At 37.4% G+C, this 18,489-nt stretch overlaps 1 protein-coding gene across 1 annotated transcript; it reads left to right on the forward strand.

Annotated features, from left to right (window-relative positions):
* The first annotated feature begins 1,147 nt into the window (after window positions 1–1,147).
* On the forward strand, window positions 1,148–18,019 carry LOC141283371 (desmoglein-2.1). The gene is made up of 14 exons (XM_073816652.1): window positions 1,148–1,204; window positions 2,785–2,892; window positions 4,033–4,191; window positions 4,585–4,723; window positions 4,989–5,158; window positions 5,259–5,393; window positions 5,578–5,763; window positions 6,712–7,373; window positions 7,544–7,686; window positions 10,480–10,701; window positions 10,796–11,035; window positions 11,120–11,238; window positions 11,342–11,680; window positions 14,999–18,019. Exons 1-14 carry the CDS (start codon window positions 1,148–1,150, stop codon window positions 15,854–15,856), a joined length of 3,537 nt encoding a protein of 1,178 aa, XP_073672753.1. The 3' UTR covers window positions 15,857–18,019.
* The last annotated feature ends 470 nt before the right edge of the window (window positions 18,020–18,489 follow it).

Genomic DNA, 18,489 nt, shown 5'->3' on the forward strand with positions numbered 1-18,489 from the left:
GCTATGACTGTAAGATACTGTTTTTTAAGGTGTTCATAAGATTCTTGTGTGCAAGTCTTGTGTATGGTAATAATCTATCCTTTTCCCATGAAACTTTATGTAACCCAGATAATTTCAATGTAAATAATTGGATTTTTTTTTTTTCATATGCTTAATAAAGCAAAAAATTCCTTATTTATTTGGCTATGGAGTGATTCGTTGATACACACACCATCTAGTGGTGTGATACTTTATTGATGTGTTTACCACACTGGCTAGGTATTTCCTTTTTGTTAATGTTTTGCTTGGGGCAGACTGCATTTCGGTGAGAGGTGTAGCACATGCACTTGTAGCACAGGTGAATTCTCAAAGTTCTTTAAAGTGTTGTCAGTCTATTTAGAGGAACCAAAAAGTATTTTGAACACGTAAGCCACACTTTAAAAAAAAAAAAAAGAAAGAAAGAAAATCGTACAAATGTTTTTGCATTTTCTAGCAAAATATCAAGCCAGCAGCCTTTTGTTTTACTGTAATATATAGCTTTTCAGGCCAAACTTTTGACAAAAAGAGGTCTGCCTACTGATTTTAAGTGATAAAACTGTGCAGTACTAAAGTACTGTGGCACTGTCAAACATTTGTGAATATGTTAATGTGTTTCTCTACACCTGTGTTTACTTTGTTTACTCTACAGTGGTTACATCTGTGTGAACTTGAGGAGAACTGATCATTCAGCCACTAACTGAAAATTACATTTGGTTGATAGTTTGCTATATTTGCGATATAATTCCTACCCTTTAAGTTTAAGTGTCCAAATACATGGGAACCTCACATACAGCTGTCAAAGTCATTATATCGTGAGTTTTACATTTTAAATCTGTTGCATTACATTAATTATAATGTATTTAGAATATATGAATGTGTGAGTAAAAGCAGAGGGTGGAGAGAGAGAGGTGGCAAGGGTCTCCTCTAGCAGAAAACTCTTCAGACCTGGGTGTGTCCAAAAGAAAGTGCTCTTTCAGATGCCCCACCCAAAAAGTCATCAGCAACCTGCCCCCCATTTCCAAACCTCTACACAAGCACAGTTCTGATTGAAAGGTCACGACTGAAAGAGGAGGACAGGAGAAGATACGAGAAACAAGGACTGACTGCTTAAATCTGACCTACAGCTCTCATGTCTCCCGTTTGGCTTGGAAGAATATGTCTGGTCCTGCTGCTGTGCAGGATTGTGGTAAGTGACCTGAACCAACAGGTGTTTTAGTTTCATATACATTGATCATTCAGCTCAACTGTGTTTCTTTTAGACATGTTAAAGCAAATATAATGATTACAGATTTGGATTTGGTCTGATTTGTTTAGTTTTATCTGATCATGTTCTTTACACTTATATATATTCTTGCATATTTAAAGCAAGCCACTACGCTGTAATAGACAAATGATTATCATAAATGCCATTAATAGCTGTGGCCTATTGTTATCTTACCACTGGCAGGCAGAGGCATAACACATATTACAGTTAATAGGAAAAACGCCTGTGGGCAGCATAGTCTCAAGTTTAAACCTGCACTCTGTGCTACAGATGCAGGTTTCTATAGACAGCATAACTGTCACCTCAGCACATACGTGGAACAACGTGAACTAGTTCAGTTTACAGTAAATATTAAAGGTTAACATGAAATGCATAAGCTTGGTTAGTTACAAGGATCATTTTGATTTAAAGGTTGCATCAGCGATTTCTAGCCTAAAACATAAAGTGTCAATTTCAGCTGACCTTTCTTCACGATCCGCTCGCTGCCTGCCCCATAAATTGTCTGTGAAAAAACCGCGTCACTCTGGTCAGCCTAGGGTCCGAGATATGCCAAAAAAAACAATCAGCGCTATCAACTATTCCACAGATAAACAAACAGTGTTCCAACCAATCAGCGTCAGGGGTTTGGTGTTGTGGACTTTCCTACTGGTGCAGGGATGTGAGGGAGGCGGAGCGAAAGTCCACAACACCAAACCCCTGACGCTGATTGGTTGGAACACTGTTTGTTTATCTGTGGAAAGGTTGGTAGTGCCGATTGTTTTTTTGGCATATCTCGGACCCTAGGCTGACCAGAGAGACGCGGTTTTTTTCACAGACAATTTATGGGGCAGGCAGCGAGCGGATCGTGATGAAAGGTCAGCTGAATTTGACACTTTATGTTTCAGGCTAGAAATCGCTGATACAACCTTTAATGCATAGCGTAACTGGCCTGTTGTTTTTAGGCAAGAATATCGATTTGAATATTTTTTTTTTTTTTTCAATTCTGTTCATTCCTGTGATGGCAGGCTATAAATAATTCCCAAAAGTATTTACAAGCAGAGAGAGAAAGTATGTGAAAGGAAACATAAAACTGCTTTCACAGTATTGGTGGAATTTACGCATTTGAAAAACAGCATTTGGATCTATTTTCATTAGCCATCAACAGTTACCAACCATAAACAGTTGACACTGTAGATAAAATCGGCATGACTAGGGATGAAAAGGTCACATATGTAAACAACAAATCTAAAGATCTTAACAAGAATTGTAAAAATTTAATATACAATATATTTAAAGGTAGTTATTCTTTATAGACTCGGGTAAAAAGGTACTAGGGCGGCCCTCCTTCTATAGGTACTAATACATATGCTTTATGTACTAATATTTACTTTTAAAGTATTAATAAGGTAGTACTTTATACTATTTAAGGGTTGATAGGGTTTAAATACCATAATACTGTATATATCAATGCATTGGATTTACTTAACGTCTAACATTCTGAAAAAAAAAATCTAATTCTTTAGGCATCGAGAGCCAACAGCAGATCTAACAGAAGAAAACGAGAGTGGATTCTTCCACCAACAAGACTTTATGAGAATGTTGACTACACAAAAGAGGAATTTGTGGCAAAAGTAAGCAATTTCATTTTTTCACCCCTCCTGTACATACCCTAAAGACATCATTTGCATATGCTTGCACTGTGAGGTCCTAATGTCAATCTTTTCTTGTTTGTGCTATCATCTGCAAAACTTGAGATCTGGATCTACTGGTTTTTAAAGATTTGCATTTTCACCTGTTTCATAAGCTGCCCTACATACATACTGCTCAACATATCCTCCTGAGACTGAGAAAGCTGATAGGAGTTTTTAAAATGTATTTTGGTTAAACCTAGTATTCTTCTATAATCTTTAGATTTGTGTATTGGCACACAGCATTTGAAATGAAAGCATCCAAATGTCAATATTTAATGTATATATATCAACTGCAAAGTGTTCAATGTTTAAAAAATGTGATTTACACAAAAATCCAGCAAAAAAACACAATCTGCATATTTTTAAAAATGGCTACCGCCTAAGTTTTTCGCCTAATATTTGCATGAAGTTGAGCATTTCCCAAGCTTTTGATGATCTCAGACAAATCGCGTTGTCTGCTCTGTCAATCCCATAACTCACTGCTGAAGCATGAAGCTAAACTCCTATTAAAACTAAATGAAAATGCTGGCTCTGTATCGTTACATTGTGGATCTATTTTGCCCACAACACTTCACTTAAGTTTCCCTGTACTTTAATATATGTGACCCTGGACCACAAAACCAGTCTTAAGTCGCTGGGGTTTGTTTGTAGCAATAGCCAAAAATACATTGCATGGGTCAAAATTTTTTAATTTCTTTTATGCCAAAAATCATTGAGAAATTAAGTAAAGTTCATGTTCCATGAAGATTTTTTGTAAAATTCCTACTGTAAACATATCAAAATGTAATTTTTGATTTGTAATATGCATTGTTAAGAACCTAATTTGGACAACTTTAAAGGTGATTTTCTCAGCATTTTTGATTTTTTTGCATCCTCAGATTTCTGATTTCAGATAGATGTATCTCGGCCAAATATTGTCCTATTGTAACAAACCATACATCAATAGAAAGCTTATATATTGAGCTTTCATATGATGTATAAATCTCAGTTTTGTCAAATTTAACCTTATGACTGGTTTTGTGGTCCAGGGTCACATATGTACTCTACAGGCATTCACAATATTGTCTTGCTCTTTTCTAGATAAGGTCTGATAAAGATATTAACTGGCAGATGGTGGAATATGGACTAAGAGGTCATGGCGCTGACAAGGCACCCTATAACTTGTTTGTTATCAATCCTGAAAATGGCTTTGTTAGGGTCACCGGGCTGCTAGACAGAGAGAAAACATCCTCATACAACGTAAGTTGTGCCCCATGCTTGGGTAATTCATTACAGACACATAAATGACATGATGATTGATATAATGACTGAACCAAGAAATACCTTGACACTTAGTACTGACCTGAGTAAGATATTTCACAAAAAAGATGTTTACATATACAAGAGAAAATAATAGTTAAATTTATAGAAATGCTTCATAAATAACACTGCATTTTGTGGACTCTTGTGGACTATATGTAAACATCTTTTATGTGAAATATCTCATTCAGGTCAGTACTAAATAAACAACAACATGCATTTTGTATGATCCCTCTTATTTTGCTAAACTAATTGACATTTTGCTGATTCTGAAAAGGGGATGTAAACTTTTGACCTCAACTGTACACACATATCCTTTTTGTTCTTCTGTAGCTGACTGGCATAGCAAAATTTCGTAACGGATCAATAGCAGAGGAAAACATTGAACTGAAGATTAAAGTTGAGGACCAGAATGATAACTCACCAATATTCAAATCACAAAGAGGATCTGTGAGGGAAAGCAGCAAGATTGGTGGGTTGCATTTCTTACCCTATTTTTTGTTTTTATTAATTTAACCAGAGCTAGTTTCACACGGTACACACGGACTATTCTGTTCTACAGGTTACGTATTTACAGATTAAAAATATAACACTATTTTTTGCATAGTTAATAAGTTAGCCTAACATAGTAAAATCGTTACTGCAAATAAGTTACTGCTCCATAACAGCCCCCTATTCTACAGTGTATACTTTATAAAAAGGTCATATTTTTTGTCAACATGCTTGTGAAACTACAGGAACCCCTGTCATGCGGATAAAAGCTACTGATGCAGATGAGCCAGACACTCTTAATTCCAAAATAGCATACAGTATATTAGGACAAAGCCCAGCCGAATCCGGGCATATGTTCTCCATTGATAGAACAACTGGGATAGTCTATGTGAGGGAGAAAACCCTGGATCGAGAGGTAACCGATGTGAAAACTGTCAACGCATGACATTCAGAAGTTCATGAAAAATGCAACATGATCATTTAAATCCAGATTTACAGCCAAATGTCTTTTACAGAGACACGACACATATTCTTTAATAGTTCAGGGAGTTGATATGGACGGAGCTCCGTCTGGCAACACAGGAACAGGCACGGTGAAAATACACATTTTGGATATAAATGACAATGTTCCCACTCTTGAGAAAGAAGAGGTAAGAACTTAAAATATCCTGGCCTGCAAGCTGTGATTGGTAGAATAATTTAGTGACATAAATGTTTTGTGTGTGTGTGTGTGTGTGTGTGTGTGTGTGTGTGTGTGTGTGTGTGTGTGTGTGTGTGTGTGTGTGTGTGTTATAGTAGGAATTGTGTTTATCAGCTGGTGTCTTTCTCTGTTAGTATTCAGGCAGTGTTGATGAAGATGTGACTGATGTGGTTGTCATGAGAATTAAAGCCCTGGACAAGGATCTGGAATTCACTGATAACTGGCTGGCAGTGTTTGATATTCATAAAGGAAATGAAGACAATCTCTTCACTATTGAAACGGACCCTAAAACAAATGAGGGGATTTTAAAACTTGTCAAGGTAAATGCTTTTTCTTTACTGTGGAATTAATAACCTTTTCATATGATTATTTGTTGAGGGGTCAATGGCTTGACACAATTTCTAATCAATCAATTAATAATCTATTAATTTGCTTTAAAAAGTGCAATTCATACAAAATGTCAGTATTGTGTAAACAGTCACAATGGAATGCAATTCTTCAAAAGAAAATCTTACAGGATTAGTTCACTTTCAGAATAAGAATTTTCTGATAATTCGTCATCCAAGATGTTCATGTCTTTTTTTCTTCAGTCGAAAAGAAATGAAGTTTTTTGAGGAAAACATTACATGATTTTCTTCCATATAGTTTGACAGTCGAAATTGTAGTTTCAATGCAGCTTCAAAGGCTCTACACAATCCAAGATGAGAAAAAAGGTCTTATCTAGCAAAACGAACTGCCATTTTCAAAAAAAAAAAAAAAAAAAGTATATACTTTAACCACAAATGCTTGTCTTGCACTAGCTTAACCTCACACATGACGTAGGGACTGACCTAGTGTTTAAAAAGTGAACATGCAAAGAAAGTTGAACACCTTTTACAAGAAAAGGTAAAACAACTATGTTGGGTGATTTTTAAAGTTGGAGCAGAAAAAGGGTTTTTCACCCTATCCTAACTTTTTAGACTAAAGTAATCAGACGAACTAATTGCGCATGACCTTTCCAACGTGATTAATGACCGAATCGTTTTGCTAGATAAGACCCTTATTCCTAGGCTGGAATCGTGTAGAGCCCTTTGAAGCTGCACTGAAACTGCAATTTGGACCTTTAACCCATTGGCTCCAATTGAAGTCCAGATTATTTTATTTTTAATGTTTTTCAAGTTTGAGACATTTCTCTGGATATTTCATGTTACGATCTTTACAATACATACAATCTATAATCTTATTTCTATAATTTTGTCTTTTTTCCTTTTCCTTCTGCCTCTCTAAAGCCTGTTGATTTTGAAAAGGTAAAAGAATTAGACCTCAGTTTGGTTATTGCAAATGTAGCTCCTTTCATAAATGGAAGTGCTATAGAGCTGGACGTAAACCTGGACAAGGATTTCGAAGGGGCTGGAGCAGGCCTAGGAGCAGGAGCCGGGGTGGGAGCAGGTTTGGGAGCGGGGTTAGGATTAGGTTTAGGTTTGGGACTAGGACTGGATGCTGGACTGGATGCAGGACTGGATGCGGGACTGGATGCAGGACTGGATTTGGATGCTGGATTGGGTGTAGATGCTGGACTGGATGCTGGATTGGATCTGGGTGGTGGAGTGGATCTGGGAGTGGATGCAGGTGGTGATGTTGGGCTTAAACCTGATGGTAAGCCTGGGGTTAAACCTGGAGTTAAGCCTGGAGCCAAACCCGGCCCCTCACCTGGTGTCAAGCCTGGAACAAAACCTGGCACTAAACCTTCTGGCAAACCCGGATCCGAGCCAGCTGGGAAAGGTTACCCAGTAAAGATCAGTGTAAACAACCTACCTGATGGTCCTGGCTTCTCACCTTCTGTAAAAGACTTCCCAGTGTCAGAAGATACAGATGATGAAGATTTCCCAGTAGTGCTGGGAACGTTTGCAGCTTTGGATGGTGACACTGGAGAACCAGCTGAAAATGTGAGGTGAGCTTTGATCAGCCTTTTAAGGTAATGTTTTTTTTTTAATATAGAATGATATTCACTGATTGTATTTGAAAATAATAATTTTGCTGTTGTTGATCCATATTATTGATTTCATTATATTTAGATCAGTTATGTTCATGTCATTGTTTTATTATTAATTGAACACCCAGGTACGCTAAAGGTCATGATCCTGAAAACTGGCTAACCATTGATGAGGAAACTGCTGAGATTAAACTCACAAAGGCTCCTGATCGAGAATCAAAGTTTTTGGTCAATGGAACCTACTTTGCAAAGATTATCTGCATGACTCAAGGCAAGCATCTGCTAAGATAAACTGAATATGAACTCCAGTATTTATGTTCAAATAAGCAGAGAGAACCTGTTAAACTTCTTTCCACTGCAAGTCCAGAATGGGGCGTTTTGTAAATACAGAATGTCATTATTTTTATGGGTGGGTATTTTTTTGTATAAGTAGGATTGGTAAGTAATTAAACTAAATAATAGCATACTGTAAATATGTAAATGTTAATAATTATCACTGGCACCAACAGCCTTATGGGCAGCATTCCGACATGTAGCACTGTTGCACTTCGGGCGTCCCAAGTTCGAGTCCCAGCTTGCAAACCTTTCCTGATCCCATCCCCCTCCCTCTCTTCCACTTTGTTTCCTGTCTAGCTATTATCCTACATAATATAAGGCAAAAATGCCAAAAAATATCTCTACAATTTTAAAATTTTATAAGTATCTAAATATTGTTATTTAATATTTATTTATTTAGATTAGGTATAGTTACACCAATCAGAAATAGCATTATGACAACCTCCTCTAGACCCCTGAAGGGGTGCTGTGGTATCTGACACCAAGATGTTAGCAGCAGATCCTTTAAGTCCTGTAAATTGCGAGGTGGGGCCTTAATACTTTGTCCATAGCCTTCATAGCCTCATGATTTTGTCACCAGTTCACCACTGTTCTATCCTTGGACCACTTTTGATAGATACTGACCACTGCAGACTGGGAAAACCCCATAAGAGCTGCAGTTTTGGAGATGCTCTGACCCAGTCATCTAGCCATCACAATTTGGCCCTTGTCAAACTCAATCAAATCCTTAAGCTTGCCCATTTTTTTTTACACATAAACTTGATGTGTTGACAAAATATCCACTAACAGGTGCCATGATGAAGAGATAATCAGTGTTATTTACTTCACCTGTCAGTGGTCTTAATGTTAAAAATAGATTTTGATCCCCTGCTGATTTTGTACGTTTGCCCAATGACAAAGAAATGATCAGTCTATAATTTTAATGGTAGGTTTATTTGAAGAGTGAGTGACAGAATAACAAAAAAAAAGTTGATTTAATTGATTTGCATTTTATTGAGTGAAATATGTATTTGATCTCCTATCAATCAGCAAGATTTCTGGCTCACAGGTGTCTTTTATACAGGTAACAAGCTGAGATTAGGAGCACTCTCTTAAAGGGAGTGCTCCTAATCTCATTTTGTTACCTGTAAAAAGACACCTGTCCACAGAAGCAATCAATCAGATTCCAAACTATCCACTATGGCCAAGACCAAAGAGCTGTCCAAGGATGTCTGGGGAAAGACTGTAGACCTACACAAGGCTGGAATGGGCTACAAGACCATCGCCAAGCAGCTTGGTGAGAAGGTGACCAGTTGGTGTGATTATTCGCAAATGGAAGAAACACAAAATAACTATCAATCTGTCAATCTCCTTTATTCTCCCACATAGAGTTTCAATAATCGTGAGAAAGGTTAGGAATCAGCCAAGAACTACACAGGAGGATCTTGTCAATGATCTTAGGGCAGCTGGGACCATAGTCACCAAGAAAACAATTGGTAACACTCTACACTGTGAAGGATTAAAATACTGCAGTGCCTGCAAGGTCCCCCTGCTTAAGAAGGCACACGTACAGGCCCGTCTGAAGTTTACCAACAAACATTTGAATGATTTAGCGGAGAACTAGGTGAAAGTGTTGTGGTCAGATGAGACCAATATTGAGCTCTTTGTCATCAACTCAACTCCACTTGTTTGGAGAAGGAGAAATGCTTCCTATGACCCCAAGAACACCATCCCCACCTTAAAAAATAGAGGTGTAAACATTATGTTTTGGGGGTGTTTTTCTGATAAGGGCACAGGACAACTGCACCTCATCAAAGAGACAATGGATGGGACAATGTACCATCAAATCTTGGGTGAGAACCTCCTTCCCTCAGCCAGCCCTGCTGAAAAAAAAAAACAGCTAATACCAGCCTAGGCTGGTTGGCTGGTCTTAGCCGGTTTAAGCTGGAAGTAGCTGGTTTTAGCTGGTCTCCCAGCCTGGCCAAGTTCGTCAGGCTGGTTTTAGCTGGTGGTTTCCCAGCCTGACCAGGATGGAAAAGTGGCCAAAACCCCTCTAAAACCAGCCTGCCTTCCAGCTATGACCAGTTCAAACTAGGCTGGTTGACCAGCTAAAACCAGCCAACCAGCCTAGGCTGGTTTTAGCTGGGTTTTTTTTTCACCAGGGAGGGCATTGCAAATGGGTCGTGAATGGTAGTGCAGCATGATAATGACTCAAAACACACGCCCCAGGCAGCAAGGAGTGGCCCAAGAAGAAGCACGTTATGGTCCTGGAGTGGCCTAGCCAGTCTCCAGACCTTAATCCCATAGAAAATCTGTGGAGGGAGCTGAAGGTTCGAGTTGACAAATGTCAACCTTGAATCCTTGGAGAGGATCTGCAAAGAGGAGTGCGACAAAAACCCTCTTGAGATGTGTGAAAACCTGGTGGCCAACTACAAAAAATGTCAGAGCTCTATGATTGCCAACAAGGGTTTTGCCACCAAGTACAGAGTTATGATTTGCAAAGAGGTCAAATACTTATTTTACTAATTGAAATGCAAATTAATTTATAACTTTTCTTAAATGCGTTTTTCTGGATTTTTTTGTTGTTATTCTGTATCTCACTGTTCAAGTAAAATCATTTCTTTGTCAGTGAGCAAACATACAAAATCAGCAGGGGATCAAATATTTTTTTCCTCACTGTATATTAGATAAGCATTTAGATATGTTTTCCTTTGAAATATTATGATATTTTTCTTATTTATATTTTTAGATGTGCCAGCTAAGACAGCAACTGGGACAATAGCATTAAAGGTGGAGGACTCAAATGACCACTGCCCCACACTGACCAGCACCTATCATCAAACTTGTGATAAAAATAAAGTTGTAAATGTCACGGCTTTTGATAAGGATGCTGATCCAAATGGCGCACCTTACCAGTTTGTTCTGATAGAAGAGGATAGTGTGGGAAAATGGGAGATGATGCCTGTAAATGGTAAAAATAAAGCAGGTTTATTCACTTAAAACACACAACTAACACTCAAATGCAATTTTGCAATGACTAGAGTGCAATTCTCTCTTATTTGTAGGAACAACAGCGAGCTTTCATTCACTGGAGGCTTTGTGGCCAGGCATCTACAAACTGACAGTGAAAGTCTCTGATGCTCAGGGTCTGGCCTGTCCGGACAACCAAAAGTTTGATGTAGAAGTTTGCAGCTGTGAGAAAAAAGGCTCATGTGGGCCGAAGATGGCTGCACAAACTGGCTTACCATTTAAAATAGGAACACCAGCCATTGGCATGTTCCTCAGTGGCGTAGCTTTGCTCCTGTGTAAGTTATGCATGTGTGAATTACATTCATAGAGCTTGGTATCCTTTGAGAGCTTATAAAACTCTTTGTTCCTTGCATTTTCAGTGGTACCCTTTCTCCTGGTCTTCTGCCAGTGTGGAAACATAGGCAAATTCACTGATTTGCCCTTTGATGCTAAAGAATCTCTCATTGCGTATCACACTGAAGGGATAGGAGAGGACAAGGTAAAAAAAAAGCAGATGCACAAGTAAAATTAGAACCTGATTTTATATCATACAACATTCCTCAGGTTTACAACATGTGGACTTGATTCTGTATGCACTTTAGGAGGTTCCTCTTCTCAGCAGTCCTGTTGCTGCAATAGACCAGAAGCAACTACTCCAGGGTGGAACATTTTCCAACAATGTATCCAACAATGTATCCAACAATGTATCCTCAATGCACTTACAAGCCAGCAACGGTAATGAGTGTAGAACACTCAAGCAGGAAATAAACGACGGGTTTACAGAAACTGACAGCAAAAAGTTTTGGTACCAGCGAAACACCCTTTCAACAGCCAACCAGCGCAACAGTGCTCTGTACTCTACATCACTCACATATGAAAAACAAGACCTTTATGAAGATATGGCAGTGGGAGATGCCTTTCTCAATGAATACTACTCTCAGGTATGAGATTTTTCCGTGATGATTCATATTTAAATTCAAACAAAGAATTTGTAGGACCTTCTTTTGTGGAACACTAACAAGGATCTTGGCCATTCTTTTCAGTCGAATGAAAATGAATGAGAACTCTGGTTGCCAAGCTCTAAAAGACAAATCAACACCATAAAGGAATCATAAAAATAGTTAATACAACTTATGCACCATATTCCAAGTCTTCTAATGTAATACAAAAGATTTTATGTGAGGAATATATTAAAATTTAGACTGTTATTCACTAAATATATTGACATCCATGCAAGTTCTTCTTGGCACGAAAATTAAAGTAGCAATGTTAATTTCTTAAAGAGAACCCTGGGTATTAAAGGTCCCATATTGTACACATTTCTGGAGGTTTATTTTAGTTGTTGATGTCCTTAAGAATATATATTTGCAGTATAAGTGCCAAAATCCATCTTAATATATTTTTACAGCTCCTTTTTTAGGAGCTCTGTCAAAAACAGGTCGATTTTGGCCCATCTAATTAATATTCATGAGCCTCTCTTCTGATTGGCCTGTTGTTTTCTGAGTGACGCACAGCCAGGCCAACCAAAGGTAACTACGGTCATGTATGCTTTAGCCGAGCCCAGAGCCATAGAGAGCCTAGCTTGCTGATACTCAACAGGATCATTCAGAATGATCATTAATGTTTTTTTCTTTTTCAAACACCGAATGCAGTAAGCTACATAACTGTTGCTTTAGTAAAGCCCCTTTCACAATGCGCGCTGATTCTGGAAAATTACGGGAACGAGCGCTGTGTGAACAAAAGCCAGAACCATAAAGGCAGTGTTGTAGTGATGATGCACGTTATCATGCGACTCTTCACGATGAAAAAATACGTGCAAAGTGGAATGAAGCAGCGATCAGGCAGAGCCAGCTCCGCACTATCAGCGCTGAAGCACAGTTTGTTCAGGTTAGTTTCAGTTTATTGAAACGTACGCGTCGCATTACATCTCACATCCAAACGTCACATGTCTTTATGGGTTGTGTGTAAAGCACGCACAGATTCCAGAAAACAACTGTGAATGAATCAAATCAAACAACTCCGGAACAAATCATGGGACACATTATCCGTGTATTTACCGCAATCGCTGTGTGAAAGAGGCTGAAGTTGACGTGCCTCTGGTCTCTTATATTCACGTTGTTCGGAAGCCTGTGCAATGATGTAGTTTCGACATCTATAGACTGAACCGGGTTTTCTAGATTAGTTTCCGTGTTGTTGTTGCTTAGCAATGTTATGGACACGATATTGTCTGGGGGTTTGACAAAAGGAGGGTGGGACGGTGGTTGGCGCTCGGGGGTTGACTGAGTAGATCGGACGTCACATCTGTACGGAAGTCACAGTGGCTCGTGAAAATGAACAGCTACTTTAAGCAGGCTGTGTGCAGTTTACTGTGGATTGACTGTTTTGAAACTCATATGGTAGTTACATAGCCCCTAGACCTCAGTTATCATGAAAAAAAGCCAGGAAATTTCGATTTTGACAATATGGGACCTTTAAGTATTGTATGGCTTAATATACCAAAAATAATGTCTCTTACTAAAATATATGTGACCCTGGACCACAAAACCAGTCTTAAGTCGCTGGGGTAAGTTTGTAGCAATAGCCAAAAATACATTGTATGGGTCAAAATTATTGATTTTTCTTTTATGTCAAAAATCATTAGGAAATTAAGTAAAGATCATGTTCCATTAAGATTTTTTGTAAAATTCCTACTGTAAACCTATCAAAATGTAATTTTTGATTAGTAATATGCATTGTTAAGAACTTAATTTGGACAACTTTAAAGGTGATTTTCTCAGTATTTAGATTTTTTTGCACCCTTATATTCCAGATTTTCAAATAGATGTATCTCGGCCAAATATTGTCCTATCCTAACAAACTATACATCAATAGAAAGCTTATTTATTGAGCTTTCATATGATGTATACATCTCAGTTTTGTAAAATTTAACCTTATGACTGATTTTGTGGTCCATGGTCACATATATGTTATTTAAAAAAAATCCACATTGTTTTGGACTTTAGGAGGCACCGGTATTTCGATGACATGAAATGGTTGCACTCAGTGACCTACTGGTGCTACCTGTTGCTATTTTACTGCAATTTTTCTGATATCATGCTACATTATGTGGCTTTTGGTTGTAATTTTGATTTGAAACGAAAGAAAAGCGATGTCAGTCTTCACTGCTTTCCTAGTGATATGAAGAGGAGAAAAGAATGGGAAGATGCATGTGGACGAATAAAACTTACTAAAGACCTGTGTCTTTGTTCTCAGCCCTGATGCCTTTGAGACTAAAGTAGATCACAGCTACTGAAAAAACTTACAAACAGCAGAGACAAGAAATGCTATATAAACATGTCGATGCTTGTCATGACGCCACAGCACACTGAAGGAGTTTCTCGGCAGGGATTTCACTCGATATCCGGGGGCGTTTATACTTCTTGTGGGGAAAATCAATGGTACGTCATTTGGTTTAAGCCTCTAAGCTATTTCAGTAGCTGTGGTCATCGTTTCAATATTTAATTTCCGAGTTGTGTTGTGGTAAAAATAGCAACAGGTAGTGCCAGTGCAACTGCAACTTCTCACTGAGTGCAAAAATTTCACATTATCAAAATAATGGCACCCCCCATAGTTCAAAAAATGTATAAAACGTTGTGGATTTTTTAAATAATGTAAATCTCATGGTTTTTCTACTACATATTTCAGTAAGAGACATTTGCATTACATATTGTCTTACAAGTTTTAATACCTTGGATTCTCTTTAAACAAAATCCCTTCAATGAACCATTTATCCAGTTTCTGAATGATTCAACAAATGGTTCTTGAGTTCAACTCACTGAATTAATGATCCATTGGCAGCATTTGACCTCTCATTGGCTTTAAAAGTTATCTTTAAATGATGCATTAATGTTGTTGTTGATCACACAAATCTATTATATGACCTTAAATATACTACTTGGATTATAAGTCATGTTGACAATTTTTATGACACCCCCATGCTCATTGTCTTTTATTATATTGAAAAAAGTGGCCACATTCTCAAAGAAAAAAAATACTGTTGGTAATATGTACTATTTAGGTACTGATATGTACACTTTAGGTACTAATATGTATTATTAAAGTACTAATATGCACCCTTTAGGGGTAAAAAGAATACAAAGATGTACCAGGGTACCAAGTGACCCAGCTTTCTTTCTGAGAGTGCAGGATATTCTTCAAAAATTCAAATTTAGTGTTCAGCAAATAAGGTTAATCAACTTTCATTTGATTCTTTACTGCAGAAAGCACGCTGTCTTGCATTGAACCCACCTCTGACAGACAGCGTTTTGTTCTACGAGTATGAGGGTCAAGGTAGTCCTGCTGGCTCTGTTGGCCGTTGCAGCCTCCTTGAATCTGACAGTGACCTGGAGTTCCTTAACAGCCTGGGGCCAAAGTTCCTTACACTAGCAGAGATATGCCATCCTCCAAAGCCGTCTGCACCCCCTCCCAAAACTGAACAAGTAGTCAAATCAGTCGAAACCAGTTTCAAATCCGAGAGCTCCGTCAGCACCAGCACCATCCAGGTTTCCAAAACCATCCCACCTCCACAAGAAATACAAAAAACCTCTGTTACCAAAGTTGAGACGGTTAATAAATCAGCCACGCTTCCAAGCCAGACGGTTTTTGTGCAACAGCAGCCTCTATACTACCTAGTGGAGCAGCAAATTCCAAACACGGTTTTTGTTGAGAGTCCCACTCAGGGTTTGTATGTAATAAATGGGAACCCCGGGATGGAAGGTTTGATGCTCCAAGGCAGAAACGTTTCACAGGCAACTCTGAGCCAAGGACAACAAGCAATGTATGTGATTAATGGATCCCCTGTAGCTGCTAATCAACCGATACAGCTGCAAATGGAAGGACAGGAACAGGAGACGGTGCTGGGATTTAGCCCACTCTCGTCTCCCGTCGGATCACCTGGTGGGATACTGCTAATGCAAACACACTTTCAGGAGAACCCATTGCAAGGGGCGACCGGCGCACCACCAATCTTGCTTGCTGATGTTCCAACACCGGGCAAACTAAAGAAAAAGAAGACAGCCGAGTCGCTGGGTACTAAAGGAGTGGAGCCTAAAGGAAAAAATACTGCACCATCAAAATAGATATGAGGAGATCCAAGCTCCAAAATTAACCCATATTCAGGGAAAAAGAAAAAAAAAACAGATATCATTGTAGATCGATACATTTTTTTTCTATTTAAGAATTACTGTTTTCTATTTGAATATATTTTAAAATGTAATTTATTCCTGTCACCATAGGTAAATTTTCAGCATCATTATCAGTCTTCAATGTCACATGATGCTTTAGAATTCATTATAACATGGAAGAAACATTACTTAGTATTATTATCAATATTTAAAAAGTAATATTTTTTCAGGATTCTTTGATGAATAGAAAGATCCAAAGATCAGTATTTATCTGAAATTAAAAAAAAATAATAACTTTTGTAACATTATACACTATACCATTCAAATGCTTTGAATCAGTTTAGTTTTTTTCTTTTTGGGAAAGAAATTATATAAATTAATTATTTAGCAAGGATGCTTGAAATTGATTATGATGATAAAGACATTTATACTGTTACAAAATATTTTTTTTTATTTCAGATAAATGCTGTTCTTTTGAACTTTCTATTTATCAAAGAAACTGGAAATATTCTATTCAACTGTTTAACATAATAATAATAAATAATAAATGTTTTTTAAACAGCAAATCAGAATATTAGAATTATTTCTGAAGGATCGTGACTGGAGTAATCTGAAAAATTCAGCTTTGAAATCGCAGGAATAAATGCATTTTAAAATATATTCAAATAGAAAACAGTCACTTTAAATAATAAAAATATTTCAGAATGTTACTGTTTTTGCTGTACTTTAGATCAAATAAATGCAGGCTTGGTGAGCAGAAGAGGCTTAAAAAACATAAAAAATTATATTGTTTAATAACTTTTGACCGTAGTATAGATAGATAGACAGACAGACAGACAGACAGACAGACAGACAGACAGATAGATTGATAGATTGATTGATTTGATGCTCGAGAAACATTTCTTATCAGTGTTGAAAATAGTTTAATATTTTTGTGAAAACTGATATTTTTTATGCTTCTTTAATGAATGGAAAATTAATTTTTTTTAACAAGGAAAAAGTCTTTACTGTTAATTTGAATCATTTTTTAAAATTAATATTAGCATTAATATAAGTTTATCAGGAAAAACACTACTCTGTTGATGGAATAATTCCTCTACACAAAATTAAACTGTTTTTTAAAGGTTCTTCACAGTGATGCCATAGAACAACCATATTTGGTTCCACAAAGAATCATTCAGTGGCTGTTGCTCTCTATGAAAAACAACAAATTAATCACTCATTAAGTTTCTTTTTGGTTGATGCCTGTATAGTCACATGAAGACAACTCCCTATTAGCTTACTATTCTTTGAGACACAGCCAATGTCTGTCAGTCAAAAGAAATTGCATGACAAGAAGAAAGAAAAGGAATTTTTCTTTTCAATTTCTGATCAGATAAGATCATAGACTTGGATCAAAAGACGTTTAACCCTGAAGCAAATGGCTGCTTCTCTTTCGGAGAAAAGGAGAACAAGCACGAGAAGCGCAACCTGAAAATCCAGCCACTTTTTCTTCAGCTGAAGCTACTATTTGTCAATAAATGTCTTCACTAAAAGATCATCTCGTGCACTGTTTATTGAGTCAGAGAGACCATCTGGACCATTTGGCCTTGAGGTTTATCGGCGTTCACATTGACAGACATTCATGTGGCTAGATGTTCTGACAGCTGATGGAGGAATCATTCGAGGGACCATGATCAGTAAACTGGAATGGTAGCTGTGTGTGAGCTAAATGTTACAGATGGAGACAGCCTGTGGGAAGAAATTGTAAAAAAAAAAAAAACTTAAAAAAGGGAATCTTTAAAAGTTATATATGTGCTCCAGGTAGTAACTTGGAATGTGAGAGTTTGAATCCAACTAATGTTGTATCCTGACCTGTCCTCTTGCTGTTCTCATGATTATTTCTCTATTTTAACGTTTGAAAAATTAGCAAGGACCCAAACATATTATAAACATAAAAAAAGGTTTATAATGTCAAAAATGGCCTTTTTTTTCCAAAATGTATTTTTGCATGCACTGACTAACCTATTTTCCTGTTTAATTACATACTGATAATTGTGGTGATTATCCAGTGGTGATTTATTCTGTTTTCATGAAAATTTTTAATCGTGAGGATTTTTGACAATAATAATAAAGTCCTTTGACACCCAGTTCTGCAGAATCTTGTTTTTCTATTTGTTACTGTTGTGAGTCATGTGTTGTCAGCTTGACAGTTTTTCTGTTAACCCTGAGGAGCTCTTTCAAAAAGAAGAGAAAATCAAATTTTATTTTTTTCACGCTGCTTGCTGAAACCTGCCTTACCAGCAGTTTTCTAATGCAGTCATAAATTTGCAACGCTTTCAACGTGAGTACTCATGCCACAGGGTATGAGCTGAGGAATGAGAATGACAACTCAACTGCATCTTTTTTAGTTTGAACACAAAACTTTGTCACTTATTTGATTTAAAACTATTACAGGGAGTCCAGTTCCCACGCTTTGCCCAATTCGAAATAGATGATGGGAGTCACTATTATAAGAGAATTTTGACAGCTACTTTAGTCATGTTCAAACTTATCAGATCTAATTGTTTATCAGGAAGGATTGAGAAAGTTTGAGCCAGACAAGCATC

Source organism: Garra rufa, chromosome 13 (assembly GCF_049309525.1).
Source record: "Garra rufa chromosome 13, GarRuf1.0, whole genome shotgun sequence".
Lineage (NCBI taxonomy): Eukaryota > Metazoa > Chordata > Actinopteri > Cypriniformes > Cyprinidae > Garra > Garra rufa.